Source organism: Galeopterus variegatus, unplaced genomic scaffold (assembly GCF_000696425.1).
Source record: "Galeopterus variegatus unplaced genomic scaffold, G_variegatus-3.0.2 Scaffold3494, whole genome shotgun sequence".
NCBI classification, from domain to species: Eukaryota; Metazoa; Chordata; class Mammalia; order Dermoptera; family Cynocephalidae; genus Galeopterus; species Galeopterus variegatus.
In genome coordinates, this window is record NW_007729605.1 from 60,651 (window position 1) to 79,452 (window position 18,802).

The 18,802-nt window shown below is 37.4% G+C and overlaps 1 protein-coding gene across 1 annotated transcript in view; it reads right to left on the minus strand.

Moving 5' to 3' along the window:
- LOC103600879 (UDP-glucose:glycoprotein glucosyltransferase 2-like) overlaps positions 1–18,802 on the minus strand; it is a gene marked incomplete at its 3' end in the record, with an annotated part of 156,175 nt that overhangs the window by 55,302 nt on the left and 82,071 nt on the right. The window contains exon 2 of the mRNA XM_008585211.1: positions 3,250–3,347. Within this exon, the coding sequence (XP_008583433.1) occupies positions 3,250–3,347 (98 nt within the window). The remainder of the gene's footprint in view (positions 1–3,249; positions 3,348–18,802) is intronic.

Genomic DNA, 18,802 nt, shown 5'->3' on the forward strand with positions numbered 1-18,802 from the left:
TCCCATCCAATTCCCACTCCCCCCTCCAGGGTCTGCGTTGAATATCCCGCGGGTCGGGATAAGTAACCATTGGTGCTCAGTGCTGAAATCTAATAGTTCATTTTGGGTCACAATATGGTGACATTCCAAAACTACCATGTTTCTGGTTGTTTTCTATTTGAGATACTTTTATGAAAATTTGTTCCCTTTATCTATTATTTGGTTTACCCAGTGGTATACTTCCTATAGAAAATATGTGATAAATGCTTGGAAATTTTATCTACCAATATTCAAGATAACTAATTGGTTTTAATTTTTTTTTTCTTCCTATTTTTGTCTTTTTTCGTGTCCGTCAATGGATCGCAACCCTCAGTGTTGCGCCCATACTGGACCGGGACCGGCAACGGGATTGCAGCCCTCGGTGTTGCGCCCACACCTCGCTCAGCCAGTGAGCGGGAACCAGTCTGTATGTGGGATCCGAACCCTCAGCGGGAGCGCTGCCGCGCTCTCAAGTGGCGCACTGTAGCAGTGCACCACCGGGCCGGCCCTGGTTTTAATTTTTTATAGTTCTCCAAAGGTGACCAATTTGATTTTTTTTTTTTTACTACTATTATGAACTCATGGACTTACCATACTTAGTTTCTCAATCCACTGTAATTATTATCGTTATCAAAGCTAAAAGTATCACATTTTTGGCCACTGTGAACCTCCTTAAGCTGACTTAATTAAGTCCTGTTGACATTACCTTAGTAGTTGTTAATGGCTTACTTGCTATCTGTTATGGCAGGATGTTTCAGTCTTATACATTAATCACTCGAGATCTGGAATTAGCCATTTCTCTAAGGATTTTTGCTTTCTTTTAGTGAAAAATGGTATGTAGAGTCCACCACCTGATAGTAATGAGATGCTCATTTCTATTTGTTTTATTATTATTTAAAATTTTTTTACGAAGTAAAGTAAAAATAATGCATACACTCACAAATATATGAATACATATCATTATAAATAATGATATGTATTTTATATCATTGTGAATTCTATTGATACATTCAATTCAACTTTGAATTCAAAATTATAGGGGATTTTTGTTTGCTTTTGAACCTAAAATCTTCTGTCTGTACCTCTTTTTTCCCCTCACAAGATTCAAGAATCCTGGTTTATGACCACACTGGGAATTACAGAACTAGAATATCACATAATTACTCAATTACTTTATTCCACAATTTATGCATAACTGTTTTAGAATAACAATACCAACATGCCAACTACCAACACTACTGCCAACAATATGATTAGTGAAAAAAGTGTAAGGTTTTGTTTTTGTTTTCACAGTTATTTTTGTCCTTAAATTATACTCCATGATGCATTGAAATTATTGTGTTTTTTTTTTTTTTTCCTTTTTTTGTCTTTTTTTCGTGACCGGCAACGGATCGCAACCCTCAGTGTCGCGCCCGTACTGGGCCGGGACTGGCAACGGGATTGCAACCCTTGGTGTTGCGCCCACACCTCGCTCAGCCAGTGAGCGGCCGGTCTGTATGTGGGATCCGAACCCTCGGCGGGAGCGCCACCACGCTCCCAAGCGGTGCACTGTAGCAGTGCGCCACTGGGCCGGCCCCGAAATTATTGTGTTTTAAGGGTACTTGAAGCTGTTTGTTTCTATGTGGTTATACCACCAATTAGATACACATTTAATTTCATTAATCTCATTTTTTTTTTCTGTTTTTTAAGAATTGTTTCTTATTTTAATTTTATATTATAAGGGCTAAATTTAATCCTCACAAAAATTTTTATGGGAGAGGGTGTTTTTCTGACTCCATATCATAGGTAAAGAAATTGAGACTCAGAGAATTCTAGTAGATCATCCAAATCAAACAGATAGAATTTGAACATAAATTTCTAAATAAGTCCAATTGTTTAACACCATATTACCATAATGACTTTGAATACATTTCATGTGTGTCTAAATGAATTACGTGGTTATAATTGGTGAGTTGCTGATTTTGAGTATAGTTATCACTGAATGTTTAAGTAAAGGAAAAGTGAATTTATGCTTCTACTCTACTGACTAAATATTTTTGTAAAATTATGCAGATTATTTGTTATATACTTGTTATTCTGATTTGGGATTTATAGCAGACATGTTTTATAAGGCCATTTATCTCTTCTTTTGTCTGTAAAATTGTACCAGCATCTACATATTTACTCATTTAGCAACTATTTATTGAATTTTTACTGTGCAGGAAACATGTAGAGGTGTTGGTGAGAGGACAACAAATACGATACTTTTCACTTTCATGAGAGGATTGAGATATTTTCCGTGTAAAAGAGTATACAGGTTTAATATTTGAGATATTGTCTAATGTGTGTTTCTGTCTCTGATACTCCTTTTTCTCTGAAGCATTTCTAACAGTAAAATCAGATTTCAAAAAAAATAAAAACCTTGATGTATTAATGTTCTTAAGAACTGGACTTTGCCAATTTATTAGGACCAAAGGAATTATTTTAAAGAAAAAGCATTATTGTCCTATTTTATTAGTAAGAGATACAGAAGAAAGAATAAAGCAACACTTATTTATTTAATAATTTATTATTTATTTACTTTTTGGTGGCTGGTCAGCACATAAATTTGAACCCTTGTTCTTGGTGTTATAACACCATGTTCTGACCAACTGAGCTAACTGGCCAGCCCCCACAACATTTATTTATAAAGCACAAAGTAGAGCAATATCTGGGAATTATTCAGCTAATTTCATCCTTTCAGACCAGGCTGAACAGACTAAACTGATAAAATTTACTCTGTAATGCCACATCCTTCATGGTGTCATGGTATAAGAAGATACATTTGTTTTACTATCTTCTTTGCATTCTGTACATTTCCTAGCATTGTACAAAAGTCCTTAGTGAAAGTCTAAAATCATAATTATTTGCTGCCGTAAATATGTGGGTATCAAAGACAACATGTCTGAGTAATTTATTAGACCTGTGTTGCAGCAAAGTAACATTTGTTCATATGCTTATGTGAATGTAAATCCTAAAATTATATGGATGTAAATGAACTCTAAAATATTGTTCTTTAGACATTTGGAATTAATATAAATAGATGTACTTAAAAAAAAAGACTTTCGGTTTTATTACCTGGGAGAGGGTACAAAAGCACCTAAGAAGTATGAAGAGTCAATTTCGTTTTTACTTTGATTTTTATCATGTAATTTTTGATAAGTTCATAGCAGGCAGTATCTTGATAGTAATTCTGAATTACAAAAAGCATACACTTGAAAGAGAAAAATGCTTTGGAATGCTAAGGACTTTTCTTTCCATGTCAAGAGTAAAGCCTGGTCGAATCGGGGCATTGAGTTCTGCATCATAAACTACAGAAAAGAGAAAAATGTATAATGACAAAGAATAATTTTTCTGCTATACAGAGAGGAGGTTAAGATCCTTCTGAATTGGGTTGGAGATTAAAGAACATTGGTAAGGGTAGAAAGAGCGTTTAGATCAGGGCAGAGCTCCACTACTGCCCTCTGGCCTCTTCTTCAGAGGTCAATAGGAGTCCTAGATAGTTTTAGAGATCTGAACTTTGAAGAGAGCCAATAGTGCAGCCTGCCTAAAAGCCAGCAGAGTAGAGGAGGCAGTGTGGAGAGGGCAAAAGATGAAGTGCCTCCTCAAGACTTTCAGCTTCTGTGGGATATAGTGGAGATCTTAACGGTTCAAACAACTACAGGTAGATCTTCCATATGATCCAGCAATCTCTCTTCTGGGTATATATCCAGAGGAATAGAAATCATCATGTCGAAGAGATACCTGCACTCTCATGTTTATTGCAGCTCTGTTTACAATAGCCAAGATATGGATCCAACCTAAACGTCTATCAATAGATGATTGGATAAGGAAACTGTGGTATATATACACTGTGGAATACTACTCCGCCATAAAAAAGAATGAAATACTCCCATTTGCAACAACATGGATGAACCTGAAGAAACTTATTTTGACTGAAACAAGCAAAGCACAGACTGATAAATACTGCATGTGCTCACTCATATGTGGGAGCTAAGAGAGAAAGGAAGGCAGGAAAGACAGACCACAGCAGTGCCGTGATCCAACAGAGGGAGGGAACATTCCTAGGGCTACAAATTGGAGTTGAGGGGAGAGGAGACAGGGGAGGGAGGTTGGAGGATAATTGGGAGGGGACAAAGTCTACAAAAGTAATTTCTGGTACTGGGTATGCCCCCAACTATGAATCTGGCCCCCATATCATGGGCAGTAGGGGGGACAATCGGCTTTGTATCTCATTAATATTTGTAATAAATAAATAAATTTTTTAAAAAGTTCCAGTGTGCCAAAATAGGGTGCAGAAGAGACTGAGAATTAAAAACCACTTGCTTCTCAGGGGTTCCCTTAACTGTTCAGAGGATCAGTAATAAGAGGTGAGATAGGGGATGAATCAACAAGAAAGACCTTCGCCCTAGTGACCACCATACTTTATGCAGAGAAAACACAGACAGAGTAGTCAGGGCCATCAGCAGAGAAAGCTGAGAGCAACTACCAACAGAGGGAGAGATAAGCCTCCTATCAGCAGAGGCTAGCAACAGAGGATGTCATTGGGCTAGATGCCCCTTTCCAAATGTAAGGAGGACGTATATCTCTGTGACAACAAGAGAAAGAAAAGGATCATGGCTGAGAATTCTGGAAATGTACTTAAACTTTTGTTCTGAAATATGGTTGTTGAACTGGCAGGATTATGTTTTCTGCCATTAGAAACTTATCAGCACTCAAGAACCAATTTAATTTTAGTTGGACATAAATTATAAACATTACGCTTTTCCACAACCAAGGATGTGATCAGAAACATTACACCTGCAATATGAGCACCATGGACAAAACCCCAAGGGGGGCTTATTCACAGAGCTGCAGCTTGCTTTTGAGACTGGAGCAAGTGGTTTGAGAGTATGGTGGGGGGGATAAAGTATAGATGGGGGAGTAGCCAGAGGTGTGGCTGGAGACATAAACCTGGGAAAGATCTTTATCCCATGTAAAAGAGTTTCATAGTAGTTTAGTGAGACACCATTGATGGATTTAGGCAGCGATTTATATAAGATTTGTTTTGATCATGATCAAAAGCATGATCAGTTTACATGTGCTATGGATAATATATTGAGGTGAGTTGAGACTAGAAATCCTGCTATAACAAGAGAATGCTGCTGCATAATCGGGGAGATTGAGAGAGACAAGAAAGAGATTTCAGAGTGTAAATCAAGAACCGAAGCATTTAGTGATTCTTCATCAGCTCTTCCCACATATCGTCAAAGGTGTATCCCTGGTTTCATGCTTGAGCAACTGCTTAAATATGGCACCATTCATTCAGATAAAGAATCCAAGAAGTGGAAGAAATTATGATGAGACTGGCTTTTGGCAACGTGTACATTTTAGGATCTAAAGTGATTGTTCTAAAACACCTTGTCAATGGTTTTGTTCACCCATTGAAGCTGTGTAGACTGTGTGGTCTGGAGCCTGGCAGGAAAGATTTTTAAAAAGAGGCAAGGAAGGGGAGAGCTAGAGCACTGAGTCTTGGGGGATGGGAAAACACATGAAACCAAGGGGACAGATCATTCAGGAAGCAAAAGAGAGAATACAGAAGACACTGCTGGGACAATTTCCACTGGACTTAGCAATATACCTCCTTAGGTGGTGAAGTCAGGGAGAAAGACAGAGCAGTCAGAGAGGGATGTGAGTCTAAAGCAGGTGAGTATAGTAGTTAAAGCACAGACTCTGGAGTCAGACAGCCTGACTAGCTGTGTGATCTTGGGCATATTTCTTATACTTCTATGTGTCAGTTTTCTCATTTAAAAAGGGTAGTGCAGCCTCTATGGAAAATGGTATGGAGGTTCCTCAAACAATTGCAGATAGATCTACCATATGACCCAGCTATCCCACTGCTGGGAATATACCCAGAGGAATGGAAATCATCAAGTCGAAGGTATACCTGTTCCCCAATGTTCATTGCAGCACTCTTTACAATAGCCAAGAGTTGGAACCAGCCCAAATGTCCATCATCGGATGAGTGGATACAGAAAATGTGGTATATCTACACAATGGAATACTACTCAGCTATAAAAACGAATGAAATACTGCCATTTGCAACAACATGGATGGACCTTGAGAGAATAATATTAAGTGAAACGAGGCAGGCAGAGAAAAAGAAATACCACATGTTTTCACTTATTGGAGGGAGCACAGCCTAACAGTCATGTGAATATTAATATGATTCTAAATCCATATGAAGTTGATCACTGACATCACATTCATAATAATTGTATCTTGTTAACATATAGCATTGCATGGCCTTTTAAATTACTTACAATTCAGCAATGCTTCAGTAAAATAATGAAAGCATCTAGCATTTAAGTACATGCTTTCAATTGTACAAGTATATAAATTTTATGACTATGGTTCTGATGCAGGTGTAATTAATTCACACACGCACACACACACACAAAACCGGGAGGGGGGGGAAGAAGACTTAACAACTACAATTCCTTGAAGTTGATATGACAAGCAAACAGAAAGGACATTGTTGGGTGGGAGGGGGGTGAGGGAGGAGGGAGGGAGGTTTTGGTAATGGGCCACAATAATCAACCTCATTGTATATCGATAAAATAAAATTAAGAAAAAAAATAAAAATAAAAATAAAAAGGGTAGTATCAAGTATATTTAGTGACAAAATCTATCTCATAGAGTTGAGAGGATTATATGAGTTGGCCCACCATTCACACTATATATGTGTAGCTATTATTATGAATGGAGACTTTGTTTCATGGGCAGATTCTGAGTGTGTTGAAATGCTGATGGGAAGGTGACCATATAAAGGCTCTGGAGAGAAGTAGACATCACTGCAATGCCACCCTTTTCTTCAGTCCCTCTGGCTGTTCCTTCTCAGACTTCTTCTAATGTCTTTTCTTTAAAAAGAGGTATTGCTAGGGTTCTCACTCAGCCCTGCTGTCTTTTCACTTGAAAACTCCTCCTGGGTGATCACGTTCAGCTCCAAGCTGTGCTATCATCATCTTCCGTGAATCATGCTCAAACTTCTGTTTCTAGACTGGACAGAGATCTTCAAATTCAGACCTGTGTGCACCCTTGACCTGTCCAAAAGGAACTTTGCCTCTAAACCTGCTTTTCATGCCAGTGAATGACACCCTGTTATACCTAGCTGTTCAGACTTCTTGCATTACATCCTCTCACTCCATCTGTAGCCAATCAAAGACCGGTCTCAACACTTGCAAATTCCCCCACTCCCGTCCATCGTTTTTGCCGCTACCACAGTTCAGACCAGATTTTAGGTCATGTGTCATCTACATTATTAATCTAATTGTTTTTCATGTCTTAAAACTTGCTCTTTTCTAGCTATTCCCTAGATCACAGAGTGATATTTTGCAAATTCAATTTTGATCAGGTTACTTGTGACTTAAACATTCCCTGTTTTTAACAGCTCTGATTGCTTTCAGGATAAACTTTAAACTCTTTATCTGGATAAACAAGTTTGTGTGATATGGTTCCAACTAACTCTCCACCCTTATCTTACTATTCATCATCTCAAACTGGAAGCTCTAAATATATCGGATATCTTTTATTTCCAGAATACCTTGGCTTTCTATAATGCTATTTAAATTACCTGAGCGTTTCCTAACCACACTTTCCCCACACTGACAAATAAGTGCTTCAGACTCTAGCTTCTGAGTCTTTCTTTTTTATTTTTTCATTCTGCACCCCCTCATTTTAACACTTATCAATTCGAATTGCAATTTTGAGCGTGTATTCTTTAAGATACCAGAACTAAAGATGCTGGATGCATGGGATCTGCAGTGAAAGAAGCAGTTCACAGTTGTGTTCCCATGCAGCTTACATGAATTTATAAATGATAAACCAATACAAATGAAATATGAACTCAAAATATGGCCAGTGTTTCAAGAATAAAATTCAGGAGTTGGGGGACCTCCGGAGCCTAGGGAAGCCCCTGCCAACAGACAGCAAGAGCAGTGGTCCACCACTGTTGCAAACACCGCCACCATGCGGGTCTTCCACCACAGCTACCGCAACAGCCACTATGGCCACAAGGGCAGCCTGCTACCACTGCTGCTACAAGTGTGGCCCATAGACAAAGCAGCAGCCACTGCTACTGCAAAAGTCACTGCCACTGTGCAGGTGGCTCTCTGACCACTCGACTGCATTGACACAAGGAGTGTTACCAGCAGAGCCTGGAGATAGAGGTGAGTGAGTGCAGACCTGTGACCAAGTGGTCCAACACAGAGGAAATTATGCTACTACAGAAGATAGTTAACGGGAGGTGGAGGCTTGTGAGCTGCTCACACAAGTGCCTTGATCTGGGGAGAGACACTCACGGAATCCCCAGAGAGTGCAGAAACCCACGATAGCCAAAAACAATAAGGAAGAAAATTCCCAACCACCACCAACCCATCCCCCAGCTGACAGAAGCAAGGACCCAGAAGAAGCCTCTGCAGGAAAGAGGAAAGAGAAACCCCACCTAGGATCACACATTCAAACTGAGGAGCTGAAGTATATCACAGTCATGTGATGCTAGCTGGTGTACTGACAACCCTGCCCAGGGTCACAACCCCAGGCAAAGAGTGACAGGTCACCCAGATGCTTCTCCCAAGAACTTGAGATATTGTCTGCAATCATATCCACCATTCCAAATAGGATAAAAATTTTAACACGTGGAGACTAATGTGAAGACTAGAGATTGAAGGTTGGTCATTATCTGCATATTAAAAATATTAAAATATTAAAAATATGCAGATAAATTTAAGCAAAACAAGCAAACAGAAACAACTCACAGTCAGGTTTTGAAACTTGCATAGGTAAGAGAAATAAGAGAATAAATACAACCGCTTTGGTCTAGAGTTAAATTTTCATAGTGTCAAGTTAGAAAAGTAATTGCTCATATAATAAGTTGAATTTATTTTAGATAAAGTTGACAGGAGAGACATGAGTTCAGAGACTTTTTATGTAACTTTTTAATGAAGACGTTTTTCCACATATAATTTAGGGCTTAATATACGTAACTATGTATGGAATTTTGTAGCCTGATAGGCAGATTGTCATACAAAAGTTTGTTTGTAAAAATAAATATGCACTCAAGTAGACACCACTATCAAGAAGGGAGCCATTATTAAATGAGTGCCTACTCATGGAAATTACTTATAGATAAGAAAAATATATGAGACAAATTTTTTCTTGTTAATTACATATGCAAATGTGACAGATAAACTTTCTCATTGTTTATAATTTTTTTTCCAAAATTTTAGTGAAGAAGGTTCTCAAAAATGAAATGAATTTTGTCTGAGGATCAGGACTAAGGGCACTGGGACTCTTTTTTGTATTGCAGGTATCAGACTTACCTTGCTTTATATAGAGAACTAATTCACAAAATACATTGATCTTTTTGATGTACAAATTCCTTGAGGGCAAGAGTTGCTATTTTTAAAACCAGTCTCCTCCACATCAAATACCTAACATAGTAGAGTGGAGTCTCATCTTAAAATATTAGTCAGCAGAGGGGTGGGGATGGAGATGAGAGTTAATGTTTTAAACTGTATATTAAGCAAAAATTGAAAAATAAGAAAAGAGAAGGAAGGCATAACATCTTTCAATAATTCCAACACAGCTAGCTTTTCCTGTAGTTTTGGAATAGATGAAGGGCTGCAGAAAACGTGAGGTACTTTGATGCATTTTAGGGGCTAAGTTGAGCCCCCCCCAAATATTCCCAACAAAATATGGCATTTAATGCTTAATGTATAGAGTTGAATTTCTCTAGGTTAAATGTGTGTATACTATAGTGTGATCTTGTACATGGTAAGTGCTCAATAAATATTTTTTGACTAATTGACTGCGCAATTTAAAATATCACTTTTTCTAGAGATAGCAGATAAATACCCCCAAAATCCCTTGATAATTTTTCAGTCTTCTCACTAGCACAAGACATTTATTTACGAGGTCATTTCATGCTCTTCACAGCAAGGATTGTAATGTTTGTTGGATGCCAGGTCTTATTCTGCAACTCATGAAAGATAGGGACTGCAGTCCTCTTGAGCTATGACTATTAACAACAGCTACAGATATGACCTCAGTTCTGCCGGCAGCTTTACAGTTGAGAGGCTGAAAAATTCACATAATTATTCTGGTCAAACTCCATAGGTTATCTCTGCCTAATGGTAAAAAATGATGTCTTTGCATTTTTGCTAAGATGTCCATGCCTCTGAAAGTGTACCATATCTGTACTAGTTGAATTAATAGTGTCTGAAAATCTAAATTTTGTCAGACTCCAATACAGTATGTTGACATCATGCCTTCACCCAAAATTAGTTTAAGTCCAGAAACATAATATGAAATGTTATGGACTGAAAATTTTTGCCCCTCCAAAATTCATATTTGAAATTCTAACCCCCAATGTGATGGTATTAGAAGGTAAAATCTCTGGGAGGTAATTAGGTCATGAGCCCTCATGAATGGGATTAATGCCCTTATAAAAGAGACCTCAGAGAGCTCTCTTGTGCTGTTACCACCATGTGAGAATACAAGGAGGAGATGGCAGTCTGCAACCCAGAAGAGGTCCTTCAACAGAATGTACCATGCTGATGCCCTGATTTCTGTTGTTCATAAGCCACCAAGTCTATAGCATTCTGTTATGGCACCCCAAACTAAGACGAAAATTGTAATAGCTACCAACGCTGTTAATTTTAAGTTGTCATGATTCTGTGGTAGCTTACAAACCCATTGCATTTAAAAGGAATTAACCATCCCCACAGAAAACACGATTCATTGTTTTATGGGCAAAGATAAACAAGATCAGCATTGAAGGTATAGATCTCTGGAAAACTTACTGTCATGGGAAAACAAAAAATAGGATTTTTTTTCTCCCTGATGTAAAATAAAAGCAAAATCTGAACAAAACTTGTAATGAAAGCAGCATTGGACTTAATGGTAATTTAGAAAAAAACAATGTTTTTCCCTGAAAACTTGCTTTTCCACTCTTTAGAGGCTTAAGGGTAATTTTTAAAAGAACGTTTTGCCACAGAGTCTTGCTTTCTCAATTATAATGATGAATTTCCAAATATGAAGATCATGCAGGCTATTCTACTCTTCAGAAGAAAAAAATTCACCATAATAAATAGGAAATTATTATTTTCCTTTGGTAATTAATACTCTAGCTATAAGGTGGATTTTTATTATTTTATGAATATTATTGCCCCATATAAAGTCTTTCATAAGCCCAAATGGGTTTTTTTAAGGTGGAGATAGTTTTTAAAATTGTGATTAACTCTGAAGCAGAGAGATAATAATTTATAAGCTATCTCTGCCTTTACATAGATTGATCCTTATCAATGCAGAGACAAAACTACTCAAAGAAGTTCAGCAGAAAAACCATTTATAGCCAAATGAAGTCATTATTTTGAGGAGCATAAATGAGCAAACTGAGATAAAGGAAAGGAAATCTTGCCTCTTGGTTTGTTTTTCTTTTGGACAGATTAATTTCTGTTTAGGAAAATATATCTGCCACATTTAGATATTTTTGCTTGAGTTTCATGCAACTAATTTCCATAAAAATAAAAATTTCACTCATATAACTAGATAAACAGAGATATACACACAATAAACGTCATCCCCTTAATTTTTCAGTGTTATTTATTTTGTAATGGATAGTACAAAATATGTAAAACACATAAAAATACTGTATAAATCCTAAAGTCATCTCTACAGCTTACATGAATCTCTTACATATGTATTTCTTTTTGGGTGTCAAAAGATCATTTGTAAAATCAAGATAAACTCTTTGCTAAACAAATTGTAGACCCAATCATAATAATAATATTTCATATTTATATGATGATTTACAATTTACAAAGCACTTTCATATATATTATATCATCGTGGTTTTAAGCAATATTTTCCGTAAAACAAATCTGTATAGTAAAAGTTAACCAGATACTTTGGGTGGAAGAGATAGAAAATAGAGTCAATAAAAGATGCTGAAAATAACGAGTCAGAGTACAGAAGACGTCTCAGAAGCCAAGGCAGATGATTTAAAGGAGTCAATGTTATTCATACCAATTACAGGAAAGAAAACATGTAAGATTCAGATTGAAATCTGTCTGTCAGATTTGGCAATTGGAGGGAAGGTGGGGAAGAGTTAGAGAGAAGCTGTGGGCAGAGGAGGATTTGCTGTGAAGCTAATGGAGTTTAAGCATCAGGACCAGTCAAATGCATATTCCCCTTCATATTCCTAATTGCATGGTCATAATTTTGTAATTCATTTTCTTTAAGCAGGCCTCAAAACTGTGAGCTTTAGGTTTTGCAAAGCCTGAGTCACTCCTGATTTTGGATATCGAAGCCTAATACAGTGAATTGAGTTGCGAATGGGAGAGAAGAGGACAGGGTGGTGAATGTGGGCTATTCTTACAGGAAGCTTGCCTGTAGTCAAGCTCATTGTGTTTGTATACACAGAGCCTGCTTTGTGGGTGTGTGTCCAATATAGTCACATGACACCACACTCTGGGTGTAATGCACTTCCATCGCTGTCTTGAAATTCATAACAGCTTTATCTTTTGATTTATGCTTTGTAAGTGGCATCTGATCAGACAATAAAACATGTACCCTGGCTGTCCTAACCTCCACCACCTCCCACCTCCAAAGAACATGTTCTCTGCTCCCCTCGCTCCAGGCTGCTGTCACTCTGGGTCTACCTGGCCTCCTCCTTCCTGCTCGCAGCCTGCCACTGCTTCTGCCTCCATCCCTGAAAGTAGCCTGGGCATAGGAATGAGAAGGGTTAGGTTTGAGTGTGGACATCCTGCCATGTCTTAGGGCTGGGCATGGTGACAGCTGTCCCTACCCAAGCTGACAGTATCACAGAGTATTTGGTGGGTGGCCGGCCAGAGGCCATATGTCAGTGAGGATGAGCCTGTAGTACATCTCCAACCCACCACTGAGCAGGCACTTATTACTTCCAGGCATGGAAGTTTAAAAATCTTTGGGTTTCACTTAGCTGCTGTGATTTGGGGTGATAGGCTGGTGGGAAAGGGAGATGCCTGGCTAGATTTCCCAGACCCCACCTCCTGTAGTGCATTGGTCTATGCTGGTGCATGGTGCCAGGGGATCATGACAGTCCTAAGGCAGGAGCCAGTGTGCAAAATGCTCCTCGTGGTATGGTGAGACCTTGGATGCCTGTGAGGGTCTTCACTGCAGGCCCTGTGCTGGAGGGATCTGCTCTTCTTCCTTCCACCTTTTCTGATTCCGGCTTGTATTTGTCTCTACTGGCTAGCTTAAGGCCATCTGGGGATGACAAAAAAATACTACTTTTACAATTTTGGTGATGTCACATACAAGTTAAATGCTCTGATATTTGCATTTAAAACTGGCATTGCACAATATAAAGATAAATTATGAAATTTATGCTAAAACTTTAAAATTTTAATTTTACTATGCTTAGAATGACATTAAAAAGTAAATAAAAAACAAACATCATGCCAAGTGGAGAGAGACAGACTGTGGAAGACAGGAAAAATGCTTTACATGTACCTTTAAGTGCACTTTCCCTTATTTTTTGAACAAAAGGCATGCATTTTCATTTTGCACTGGGTTCTGCAAATTTTGTAGCTGGCCTTGTGTGTGTATGTTTATGGGACAGGTTTAAGCACATTTTAAATGGTTTTGAAAAACAGCAGAAAGACAAAAGCTAGAGCCAGAAGAGAGTTGGGAAAAGCCATCTGCTCGATGTGCTGAATTTGATTTTAAAATAATTTTAACTGTTCATATTTGTGGGGTACAGTGTGTTGTTTCAATACATGCATTTATTGTACAATGATTTACTTAGGGTCCATATTCATCACTGAAACATTTATCTTTTCTTTCTGGTGATTATGTTCAAGATTCTCATTTATAGCTATTTTAAAATAAACAATACAATATTATTATCTGTAGTCAGATAGCTATTATCACCTCTGATGGAAGGAGTGAGTTTTGCTGAACCTCCTGCTTCAATTTCTCAGGTCTGTCTGATTGGTAGAGCCTAGCTCATGATTGAGCTTAGCTGCAAGGGAGGCTGGGAAAGCATGCATTTCACATTTTTTCCTATAGTGCTAGGTAGTTTCTGTTTCCTACTAAAGGTCATGCATACCATTGGTAATTGTTCAGACCTAGGAAATAGTTCAGATGCTGTAGCAGAAACTCCTCCTTGAACCTTACTACTTTGGTACTATCTGGCTGACTTTGACTTACAATTGTCAGTGACTTTACTTGAAGCCTATTATTTCCAAAGCTGGCGAGGGGACTCTGCCCACTCATGCTGCTGGCCAGAAGTGCCAGGGGGAAATAAGCACTCTGAAGAAGCCCTATGCAATGACTGATGGGAACTTCCTCTCTCCTCTCTCTCTCTTTAGGTGGGATAACTATGAGATATGTATTTTACATCATTTCCCAGAATTCCCAAGTGCGATGAAGTTCTGATCTCTCACTGCGGCAGCTGGCTTGATAACATACCCTTTACTGGCTACCTTCCCTTCCCTGATCCAATTCCACTCTCCTAGCAATATTTCCTTTACTTCCCAAATAATTACCTTGCACTTGAATCTTTTTCTCAGTGTCATCTGCTGTAGGAACTCAAACTAAGACATGTTGAGCAGCCAAAAAATAAATAACAAATGTCTTCTTCTCCTAATGATAAAAGTATTTGTTTCTATGCTTCAAAAGCAGCTCTCTGTGCATATTTCTTTAACAAAACTTATCTCTCTGTGATATAATCTTTTTCTAACTTCTTCCTTGGTTAGGCTCATGAGATCCAGTACCACATACTTGTGACTTTGTATCTTCATTGCTCATTGTGGAGGCTGTATGTAATGGATGCAAATAAATATCAGCCAAACTGAAGAATGGTTCCATGTTTATCCAAACATGATGGTTCATAAAAGGATTTATATGAAAAATGATCACTGTATTACTGTTATCTGAAAACCTCATTGAAGGGATTGTGATTCTTTCTGTATTTTCCAATCTGTCCGATTTTATTTTTGGCTTGATTGCTGCATAGATGTAGGCATATGATTGGCACTAATTTGTGTGTATGAGGGTATGCAAAGAACAACACCCTGCCGTGTTTTATTTTTCTTTTTAAAATCTGCTTGAAATATTTCTCACAGAGAAATATCTCCAAAATCTCTCTTTAATATGGCAAACAACGTTAAGAAGACCTACACTGGGTGGCAAAACTTGTCTCTTTTACCTGATGCCTGAAAGTTTTTGAAAGGTCAGGGGGAGGTGTATCTTATCAGTGACTCAATTCAAATATATTTTTCTATCCCATGAGTTTCGTCCCAGCTTTTTCCATTGAGGTGTCTCTTAACATTTTTCTTACTGAGTTTTTATGCTGAATTTGAAGCCAGTCGAATATGCCAGATCAGGGCTTCTCAAATCAGAGGATCTCTGTTTCCTAGAGAATAAGTTTGGCTCACAAGAGCTAACACCACCCACATTCCAGAAACATATCAGAACACAGGATCCAACCTAATGCCTGTGCATATCCTTTACCTTCCCCGAATAAAACATTTTGGAAAAATATCAATTTAGAGGTCAAATCTCTGGCTTATTTATCTTTTACAATTATTTTTGTGATTATTCTTTCTTTACTCCTCTCTTCTCTTTCTTAAAAAATGAATAGGCAACTGTGCAGATGGTAGAGTATGTTAAAAGCATTGAGCAAGTGTATCTGTGCTTTTTTTTTCCAGTCTGAAATGTTTATTTAAATTACTGTTTGTTTCTGAATTTATAACACTACCAGAATTTGTTCAACTTTTCTTTTTGGGGGGTACAGAGTTGAATATTATGTGTATGCACTGTGATGCTCAAATCAGGATATTTATTATATTTAACGTTATAAAATGTAATCATTTTTTTGTGGCCCTTTCCTCCCTTACCCTCCCATCTCCCCAGCTTTCCCATCTCTGGTAACCTCAGTTCTGTTCTCTCCTTTTGAAAGTTCAACATATTATCTTGATAGTTGTTTCTTTCTTTCTATTTTTATTTATTTATTTTTCAGCTCCCACTATGAGTGAGGACATGTGGTATTTCTCTCTCTGTGCCTGATTTATTTCACTGAACATGATTTTTCTCTAAGTTCATCCATGTTGCTGTGAAGGGCAGTATTTAATTCTTTTATGGCAGAGTAGTATTATTACATTGTGTATGTACACCACATTTTCCTTATCCAGTCATCTGATGATGGACATTTAGGTTGGTTCCAATTCTTGGCTACTGTAAATACAGCTGCGATAAACATGTGGGTGCAGGTATTTCTTTTGACATGATGATTTCCATTCCTTTGGGCATTCACCCAGCAGTGGGATTGCTGGATTGGATGGCAGTTCTGTCAGTAGTTGCCTGAGGAAACTCCATACTGTTTCCATAATGGTTGTACTATTTTAAAGTCCCACCAACAGTATGGGAGGGTTCCCCTTTCTCTGCATCCTCACCAGCATTTGTCGTTATCTGTATTTTTGATAATAGCCAGACTAATTGGGATGAGATGATATCTCAATGTGGTTTTGACTTGCATTTCCCTGATGGTGAGTGATGTTGAGCATCTTTTCATGTGTCTGTTGGCCATTTGTATGTCTTCCACTGAGAAACGTCTATTCAGCTCCTTTGCCTATTTTTCAATTCGTTTATTTGTTTTTTTGCTGTTATGTTGTTTGACTTCCTTGTATATTCTGGATATTAATCCTTTGTCAGAGTTCTTTAACAATGAGTTCTTCAGGCATACACATTCAGAAAAATTTGCTAAAACAATGAAAGCAAAATATGCCTTTCCATATTCCAAGTTAAAGATGATTGCTAGTTTGAACAGTGGAAAAAAAATATGTGAATGGTTGGCTGGGGCAGGAGAAGTATCTGAAGGATAATCAACCGTCTCTAAAGAAAGTAAATGAATGCCTAAAAGTTCAGTTTTAATAGCAATTAAGAATTTAAAAAGAGTGTAATTTTTTGAATTTCCTACTCTGTTAATATTTGAAATTTGACATATTTTGATAGCATATTTTAAAAAAGTTAGTGACTATAATTCAATAAAACTTTATCAATTTTTTAATTTAAAAATCACCAAGTTTCAAAAAAGTTCTAAAACTGCATAGGTTTCCTATTACTGCTGTAACAAATTACAAAATCTTTGTAGCTTAAAACAACACCAATTTGTTATCTTATAGCTCTGAAGGTCAGAAGACCAAAGTGAGTTTTGTTGTGCTAAAATCAAGGTGTTAGCAGGACTGTGTTCCTTCAGGAGACCATCGGGGAGAATACATTTCCTTTTCTAGTTTCTAGAGGCTGCCAATATTCCTTTAACTCATGGTCCCTTTCCTTCATCTTCAAAACCAGTAATGATGCATTGAGTTTTCATATCAAATAAATCAATCAGTCTGACTCTCACTCTCTTGCTTCCCTCTTTCACTTATGAGGTGCCCTGTGATTACGTTGGATCTACCTTGTAATCCAAGATACTGTCTTCAGCTCAAGGTCAGCTGATTGGCAGTCTTAGCCATCTACAACCTTAATTCTTCCTTGCCTTGTAATATAACATATTCACGGATTCTAGGGATTGAGATGCGGACACCTTTGGGGATCATTATTATGCCTACTGTAAGAAAATTTATTAAAATACATAAAAATAGCAAAATAACAAATTAAAACTCAGAAGAATAGGACAAAGAAATAAATTGATAGGTATATAAAATAGATCTGGAAATCAAGACAGCAAAAACAAAAAAATGCATACTAATAAGGTCCTATATACCTCCTTTGAGTTCCAAGTCAGTGATTCTTAAACTTTGGGTTTAAATAGAACTTTCAAATGCTATAATTTTTGGTGGCATTCTCAAAGGGACTAAAAGAATCAAAACGAGATTAATCATGTCACCAATAATTATACCACACTCATTGTCCCAGTATAAGTCCATCTCTCATTATTATTAAAGCAATCATAGTTAGAACATCAAATTACCCTTAGGAATAGCCATTGCTTAGGTAGAACTGTTTACTGCTTAGACCTTATTCTCCCATGAATAATGACACAACAGTCTTTCATGTTCTTTAAACATCTTCCTTTTTGTGCCAGCCTAGTTTTTCTTTATGCCTCTCTCATCTTGTTGCAGCACAATGAACCCCACTTTACCATGTATTAAACAATTTGCTCAGTACAACATTACATTTGGGAAACATATCTGTGACAGTGAGTACACTCCGCTGAAATCAAAAGCTTAAATACTAGTCAAAATATGGGTGCAAGCCCATGTTATGCCAATGGGTCAAAACACACTGATTCTAAGCTCTCTATCATTAAATCCAAAGAGAGATACATCTATTAGTATGCAGCTACTCTGTAACATAATTCATAGAATGCATAAGATAAAAACAGATTACATTCTTAGCAGAAGGCCAACTATTATTCATAATAACTAACATTTCTATTGTGCTTATTTCTGATATACCTAACACTCTTCTAAGTGCCTTTATATACTTTAACTGATTTAATCTGCACAATGAAGTGGGTTCTATGTCTGTATTCATTTTACAAATGAAGAAACTAAGGCACAGAAAGGCTAGTTGCCTTTTCCAAGATCCCACAGATAATAAATAGAAATCTGGGATTTGAATCTAGCTAGTCTAGCTTTGACTATGCTTTTAACCATGAAACAATGCTGCTTTTAAGAACTCTAAAAATTAAAACAAAAACAAAAACTCCCCACCATGTTCATGAAGAAGAAAACAT